The sequence below is a fragment of the Pistacia vera genome, unplaced genomic scaffold (genome assembly GCF_008641045.1).
Source record: "Pistacia vera cultivar Batoury unplaced genomic scaffold, PisVer_v2 Contig126, whole genome shotgun sequence".
NCBI classification, from domain to species: Eukaryota; Viridiplantae; Streptophyta; class Magnoliopsida; order Sapindales; family Anacardiaceae; genus Pistacia; species Pistacia vera.
This window is the reverse complement of record NW_022195314.1, coordinates 923,671-931,935: the sequence shown is the minus strand read 5'-3', so window position 1 is coordinate 931,935 and position 8,265 is coordinate 923,671. Positions and strand designations below refer to the sequence as shown.

Sequence of the window (8,265 nt, the reverse complement as noted above, 5' to 3'; positions counted from 1 at the left end):
AGGTTGGTGTACCATTGGAGGGTAACGCTAAAGAGGTTGGAGCCAATACTTTTGGACATGTATGCCTCTCTTAGGTGTTAAGGAATGGAGGCGACAAACATCCTCTGTTTGTAGGAGGGTATATGATCATCCGAGTCAGTCATACCATCATAAGCTTTCATGCTTGGGAAGGTGAATTTGCTAGGCATTTTGGCGAGGGCTATGGAATCAACAAAGAGTGAGTCAACATAGCATTGGGGTAGACTTTTCTTGATAGGGGTTGGTACTCTGGGAATACGTCTCATTATGACCTCTATATTAGCCAACCTCTTAGCCATTGCTTGTTCAAGAGGTATGGCAGTAGACAACAAGTTTGCGTTGAAGATTGATTGGGAGTTTTGGATGCTACTTAGCAAACTAGGATGAGTTGAGCCAGGTGGGATAGAATGGGGGTTTTGTCCAACACGGAGTGTTACATGAGGATTGGGGTAACCACTCGTCCTATTGGGATAAGCCGAGTTGAGTGTGACCAAACAGGTGTTTTGGCCAGCATGTATGGTCATTGGGGTATTTGGGATGCCAATCGACATATGGGGATGAGTCGAGCCGAGCCAAGTGGTGCTACGTGGGAATGTAGGCCGACCATGTTTTGAGGGATGGGAAGGTTGAAGGTTACGGTTTCTTGGAGTGGTTGGGTCGACGCTATCTGAGTGAGTAGATTAGTAGTATGCAGATGTTCGGTTAACAAGGGTCGAGTTTGCATGGTTAAATCAATAAGGTTGGTTATGGCTGGAGCCAAGTCATTATTTAAAGTTGAATAAAGATGGGATGACTGAGGGTTTGGAGTTGTGGATCTTAGGTCAGGGGTCATGAGAGGCTGCATGGGGTTTATTGGGATACATAATCTATTTTTGGGCACTTGGTTTGGGGTTAGGTCGAGAGAGTAGGCTTCCTTGACTCTTTCTCGAAGGGCCTAGTTCTTAGGTTGGATGGTGGGCTTCCACCGTTGTGACCCTATCAGTGTGTTCTTGCATTAGGGTAGTGAGGGTCGTGATCTGTGCCACAAGGTTTGGTGAAGCAGTTTTTGTGGTTCCAGCCATGACGAAAGTCTTTGTGAACCAAATTGTTTACGAATTGATGATTGTTAGAGGCCCCACGGTGTGTGCCAAATTGTAGATGGTAAAAACCTAGGGTTACGAAAGGGACGGATCATGTGAGGTTGATGCCACTAACAATCTTCTTAACCTGCACACACAAAGAAGTAAGCGCAAACTTGGGGGGGACATCGATGTGGTGTTTTCCGTAAGCACTCTAATGCTCAAGTTAGTGAGGTTGAAAGGCAATTTAGTGAGAGCTAAGGGGGAAAGGGTTATCGGAATCTCATTGGAGACTAGAACTATAGCAAGGAAAATGGTGGTTCTTAGGAACAAGAACTTTGGGAGCAAGTAGGTGATATTGAAATTGAATGCGTAATGAGAGGTTAGGCTTCTGTTTATATAGGCAGCTTAAGGGGCTTGAGTCCTAGTAGAACTCTGAGTTTATAATGACGGAGTTTGAGTAAATAGAAAAGTCTTGATTTACTTGCCTTTGTGGGAGAAAGAGTCATAATTCATGTAAGAGATCTTAGATGAATTAGGATATAAATGCAAACCTTAGATGGATTTGGATAAAGGTAGAATTCGTAGATGAATTAGGATGTTGATGGGACTCTAGGTCCTTTGGAGCGGCCATAGGTCGATGGGTTGGAGCCCAAGTGGGCTTGTAACAAGGCCCACTCGTGGAGTGACCTTGGTCAAATGATGATCCATGTTGTTAAGTAACCCGATTCGTGGAATGGGCCGACTTGTAGAGTGGATCCTAGCGTAAGCCCAACCACAGTTGGACCATGGCATTGGGCCATGCATAGTTTGTTTTGTGTTTGGGTCTGATAAGGCCCGTCACGATTTTTGGCCCATACAATAATTATCCTTTTTTTTTTATCATTTCCAACTTTCAATTTAATTTGCACTTTTCCAGAATTTATAAGTTTGTTATTTATTTTAAGAAAATAGATGTCATATGAAATAATTGAAGCTTAACAGTGTGTACAACAGATTAAATGTTTGATTGATATGTTAAATAAAGACAAAGAGTATATCTAAAATAAGAATTGAGAAAATATACCATGAATAATGAAAATATAAATTATGAATAATTTTGTAAATAGATGAGATTTATCTAAAAGTTTAGCTATATTTAAAAAAAAAAAAAAATTAAGGAATAAACTTAGAAATGGGATTTATAAAGATAAATACACTCTTAAATTAATTATATTTTATCTTATTTCTAAACGACCATTTTTTATACTCACATTCGCTTCTTACAAACTCCAACTTCTTAGCTAGATCTTCATCTTGGTAACTAGACTTTTACCAACCAAGTGGCCAAAAGATGAAGTGAAGGAAGCAAATACAGGGTAGACTAGAGACTATAACTTTGAAAAATATACCTTGTTCTTTACTTTTTTATTAGTTTTCTTATCCGAAACTTTACTTTATTATTTCAATGATTGCATGATTAGTGCAAATTAATTTGGCTATGCAAAGAACATTTAAACCTTCTATGGGAAAAGATGTTGTATTTGTCTAGAAAAGAGATTCATGAATAGGTTAATGACTTTCACAAGCCCATCAGTTCCATGGGCCTTAATCCAGGGACATAAAGCCCAAATAGAAAAGGATTAAGACGGAATGCCTCATTATTATATTTCACTGTGCCTTAAACTTTGAAGTAGTTTAACCCCACACGGAAGTCGAAAACTATATATAAAGTAAAGAAAGAATCAGAAGAGTACGAAGCGTTTTCCGATCACCGTTGTATTCCAAAACTTTTAAGAAAGCGAAATGGCAGCCGTAGATGAGTCTCCTGCAGCGAAGAGGTGGCTTCCTCTGGAAGCTAATCCCGATGTCATGAACCAGGTTTCAATCAGAACTTTTTCTCAGAAAAATTGTTTTTTTTTTTTTTTTTTTTTTTTTTTTTTTTTTTTTTTTTGTTTTTTTTTTTTTTTTTTTTTTTTTTTTTTTTTTGGGGATTATTATCGTTATTATGGATACTGTAACATCGACTTGTTCTTACGAGATTTTTCGATTCTTGGTTCCTATTTTGCTTATAGTAACTGATTGATTGCTTTTTATTTTGGTGCAAGTTTGTGGAGGTTGTTTTTAGAGATTGCTTGGTTACTAACTAAATAATAATAATAATAATAAGAACAGGCCTTAATTTGATTATTACCTTTTCTACAAAAAAATAAAAAAAGAACTATGATTATATATTTTTCGCGAGTTATTACTAGATTGTATTGCCTGAGAACTGTTTGTTTGTATTGTAATTGTGCAGTTCCTTTGGGGTCTGGGTCTTCCTGAGGGCGAGGCTGAGTGCTGCGATGTGTATGGCTTGGATGAAGAACTCTTGGCAATGGTTCCACAACCTGTTCTTGCAGTGTTGTTTCTTTATCCCATAACGCCACAGGTGTGTTAAACTAATCTTTCTTTTTGGTTCATTTACAATATATGGTTGTCCTTTAATGTGAATTTCTGTCTTCGTGTGAATTATGACAATATACTAGTTTTCTAATCTTGTTGAAATTTCTTTATGAAGAGTGAAGAAGAAAGACTGTTGCAGGCAAATGACAAAAAGGTGAGTGCCAGCATAATTCCTTTAATTTAAATCACAATTTATTTTTTGACATTCGGGATTCAAACCACAGTAATGCTTTATTGCAATATACTTTGTTTTGTTGAGTATGATTTTACTAAGATCTTTGCAAAATTTCTGATTATAGGAATATAGCAATGATGTTTATTTTATGAAACAAACTGTTGGAAATGCTTGTGGAACAATTGGACTTCTTCATGCTGTCGGGAACATCACTTCAGAAATCAAACTTGGTTAGTAGAGCTGACTTTTTGTTTCATTGACAAATCATGACTTTAGAGATGCATGGTCCTTCTAAAGATGCAATTAATTTCGTATGAGGAGAGAATTTAAAAGCTACAAATAGTTCACCATTCTTGCACTCATTACTACTTGGATTAATCGCTGCTAATTCTGTTGTGGTTTGTGTTAACAGGTGGCATAGCAGATTAATTTAGATAAGCTTGTGGATTTTTGAAATTACCAACCGAAATTAAAAAATCCTTTCATGCACTTGTCTTTTTGATTGTGGAATTATGCTGAGGCTGTGTCATATTGTGATTTAGGAGCTACTAGGCTTCCATTTTACAACTACAACCAATTCGGGCAAACAATTGAGTGAAGATTGTACAGTTACAGAAAATTTTCAGAAATTTATTTAGTACTCAGAGAAGAAAGAGAGGCAAAGAAAGAGCATTATATGCAGAACCCAGGATATGTTCGGTTTATTAAGTACTTTCCTTTAACTAATTGAATGAAGGAGATAAATAGTAAAAACCAAATAAAAATTAAGAACTTCAGCTACCATCTTGTCTGTCATAATTTAGAATTAATATTAAAAAAAAAAAAAAATTAGGGGGGAAAATGATTAGGTGCTTCTAATGGATGTTGCACCTAGGAGGTGGCCTTTCTATTTTCTGCCTAAGCAACTTTGTGGATCAGTATAGATGTCCAAGCCACAAAAAGAAGGTTTTATTGTGATGCAGTTGTATTGCTGGGAGTATGATTGTTTTGATAAAAGCTTATAGTTTTTTCTTGTTTTCATGGTTTTTCTAAATGCTGGGAATTTTGATATATGAACCAAGTGCTTGTTTGTAACTTAACCTTTGCTTGGTATTTCCTTGTTATTTCAGTCGATGGATCATTCTTGGATAGGTTTTTCAAATCCACAGCAAGCTTGGGGCCACAAGAGGTTCTCTTTCTACTCTTCCTTCTTTCCCACCCATGGCCTTGACTGTTCACTTTGGAATATGGTCTCCTCATTTTTCACTTCTTACTTTTTTTTTTATGATTTTCATATGCTTGTGTAGCGTGCAGCATTTCTAGAAAATGACCGAGAAATGGAAGTTGCTCATTCAGTTGCAGCTACTGCTGGCGATACAGAGGTATGCATTTGTAGTTGTTGTAATGTTAAGTGAATAAAGCCGTGATTACTTTTTTCTTGAAGGATATTCTGCAATTTTGGTGAACTTACAGCTGGGCATTAGATCTTTGAAAACTTATTAATTGTGTTATTTGAGCAAAACCCTATTTGTTAATTTGCCTCTTTTTCCCTTCTTTTTTTTTTTTTATAGGTAAGAATTGGCCAGAAATATTGAAGTTGTCTAAATTATATTCCCTCTCTGACCAGATTTAGGCTTGGATACTAATTTAGACACTCTCATAAAGGTAGCTGCAGGAATTGAAAATTGCTGATTCTTACTTGTGGAGATGGATTTGTAATTCTCACGCTTTTATGGGAATTGGTGAAGAATCTGTGGGGATTTGAATTTCAGCAAACTGTCAAACATTCAGCCAAAAACTTATTGGTTGTTCAAAATTTGGAATTCCGATGAGATTAGCAAGCCGTATAAAAGATAGATTTGGACTTTGTAGAATCATAGGTCAGAATGGTACATTGTTAAAGGAAGGTAGGATTGAGTCTGATTTCACAACCACGAAATAAATTTGGTCAAATGAATTTGCCAGTAAGCTCATGATAGAAAGAGAGACGCTGATTTTACAAGATTTTGTTGTTTGTCCTTAATTGTTTTATGGCTTAAAAATTGTGTGCTAGTGTTTGTAAAGATTCCAGGAAATCATGGGCTATTCCAATTTCTTGTGATTCTTTACTTACAAAGAATGTTTTTGCTTTTGGAGAAGGAAAGAAGGCTAAATCTCTTTGGAGATGTGTTGTATTAGTCCTTCAGTTATGTGGTAAGAAAGAAATAATTGTATTTTGGTGAGAAAGGAGATGATAACAATGAGCTTTATGAGATGGAATTAGATTTTTTGCTTCTATTTCAGCTTCATTTCAAAGAATTTAAGCAAGTTTGTTTTTTCTTTATACATCTTAATTAGGAGGGAGTTTTGGCCTAACTTTGTACAATTTGCTTATTTTGGGATAGGGTAGGGAAGATGATGTTTGATATATTTTAGTCACTGTCATTATATGTTTGTTCCCTTTTTGGATTTTCTTAATATTTCTTTGTGGATTTCTAGTCCACATACCCACCTCAAATTTTTCTTTAACATAGATTTGTTAGTTTCTTATTAAAACATAAAAGTCATTGAAGTCGCAATTGTTTATCTTCATTTTACAGTTCAGATTTCATTTCTCTTTTCTTTGACCTATTCCAATTTACAGGCCTCTGATAATGTGGATACTCATTTTATCTGCTTCAGTTGTGTGAATGGTACATACTTCTTTCCATATTTTGTTTACGGTTTCTCCCTCTTTCATAGAAAACACAATATTGTGTTGTACTTCGATTAACTCTGCTGTTTATTCTGTGCTTTTTACCGTTTTTCTTTTTCCTTACAAATATCTTATCCTGCAATATTTAGGGGAACTTTACGAACTTGATGGAAGGAAGTCAGGACCAATATCTCATGGTGCTTCCTCACCAAGCAGCTTGTTGCAGGTATAGTAATTGGAACTATGAAACCTTACTATCTTTGCGCTAGTGTCTTCAGTTCCAAGAAGCCAGAAAAGTTGAAAAAAGAATGAAATGCTTTCTATTTTGGATCTTGAAGGAATAAGTACCGATTTATGAAAAGAGTTTAATGGTATAGAGGTAGATGCTTCCATTTTGTTTTAAAAGAATAATAAACATTGGCTACTATTAAGCAAGTTGAGACCATTACTATCTTTTTGTGGGGTCTATGCTTGGAGTGGTAGTGCACAGTTGGATTTGTTTTGGGGTATGAGATACCAAAAGTTCTTCATCAGTTTTACAAAATTCAATCAAGGAGGTTTGACTTGCTATCATAGCTTGCCTGTTTGGCTTGGGTTAAGGGCTTGGTGGAATCCAAGCCAAGTGAGCATGCCTCATTTGCAGTTTCACGTAATCATTACATGGTTTCATATGTGACTTCTAATTTTTTTTTTTTCCCTTGACAGGATGCTGCCAAAGTCATACAGAGTATGATCCAGAAAAATCCTGAATCACTCAACTTCAATGTAATTGCTTTTTCGAAAAAGAATGGAGCTACATCTTAAGGTTGGCAATGTAGTGCTGATTTAAGTCCCTCGCAAATGGTTAACATTCATAAACTTCAGCTGTTTTTGATATAATTAATTAGTAGGCATTTGTGTCTGTACCATGGTGCCTTTTTCAGTTTATGCACATGCATACAATGAGGCAAAAAAAACTTGTTTTCAGTGTCTGGTTGTAGGCCATAGCTGGGTTTAGGTCAGTTGTTTTTACAGTTGGACACTGCCAGCATGGCTCAACCCATAAAATAGTGTTATACTGCTGATTTCAGACTGACTATTTATTTGATAGATCTTTATTCTATGATGCACTTGGTTGAGTCCATTTGATTTTCCATATTGTTCCAACTCCATGCTTTGCGAAGTAGTGATTGGATTTTGATTTCTTAGAAATTGAAGTATCATGGCTAATTCCAATCTGTAATTATTTGGTTTTTTTTTTTTAAATTATTAAATTTATTTATTCATCAGTTTTGACCCGAGGTGAATCAGATATTTTATAGGGACTGTGTGAAGTATTTGACTTGAGTTGTGGTGTATTTTTGAGATGCATCAGATAAACCTAATGCTAAAGTCTACAGTTTGCTTGAGGCTGAGGTTGTATATTTTTGAAAGGCGTCATAGAAACCTCAATGTGCAAGGTGATTTTCAGTGGGTCTCAAATATGTTTTGTCATCAAGTACTAGAAAATTCTGACTCTTACTCTACAACTAGGCAAGATTACATTCATGAGGATGGTCCAATAGTAGGATCTTCATTCAAAAACCTGTAGAAGGTCCTGGTATGAAACTGAACAATCTTTTGTCATTGCTTTCACCCTGTAATTGACTTCAGTTTTTTTCCATCCCATCCTTGTTATTGCTTTCTACTCTTGTTTTGTATGCTGCCTTATTAAGAGTTCCTAATCAATGGGGTGAGCGATTCTAGGTACCTTGCATTTTTTCAAAGAATCAACCGAAAGCGAAACCGGCTGGTTCCTAAGATTTGGAACCGGAACCGGAACTTGAAACATAGGTTTCGGTTTCGAGTACCCTGGGTTGATTTCCATTACCCCCTACTTTTAAAAATGACAAATACACTCCCAATAGTTTACAAAAATTATAATTCAATCCCGATTCCTATTCGGGTACCCAGACCTT

General features: G+C 36.0%; 1 protein-coding gene across 1 annotated transcript; it reads left to right on the top strand.

The window, feature by feature from the left end:
* The first annotated feature begins 2,764 nt into the window (after positions 1–2,764).
* Positions 2,765–7,463, top strand: LOC116120554 (ubiquitin carboxyl-terminal hydrolase 3). The gene is made up of 9 exons (XM_031406507.1): positions 2,765–2,936; positions 3,355–3,486; positions 3,616–3,654; positions 3,800–3,905; positions 4,785–4,843; positions 4,962–5,036; positions 6,278–6,326; positions 6,478–6,554; positions 7,034–7,463. The coding sequence occupies exons 1-9, from the start codon at positions 2,862–2,864 to the stop codon at positions 7,130–7,132; spliced, it is 711 nt and encodes a 236-aa protein (XP_031262367.1). The 5' UTR covers positions 2,765–2,861; the 3' UTR covers positions 7,133–7,463.
* Positions 7,464–8,265: the final 802 nt, after the last annotated feature.

Excerpts from the sequence above, each read along its gene's own strand:
- LOC116120554 (XM_031406507.1), top strand. The coding sequence starts at position 2,862 with ATGGCAGCCGTAGATGAGTCTCCTGCAGCGAAGAGGTGGCTTCCTCTG. Across the intron at positions 3,487-3,615 it reads TTTATCCCATAACGCCACAG|AGTGAAGAAGAAAGACTGTT; the intron begins GTGTGTTAAACT and ends TTCTTTATGAAG. Across the intron at positions 3,906-4,784 it reads CACTTCAGAAATCAAACTTG|TCGATGGATCATTCTTGGAT; the intron begins GTTAGTAGAGCT and ends TTGTTATTTCAG.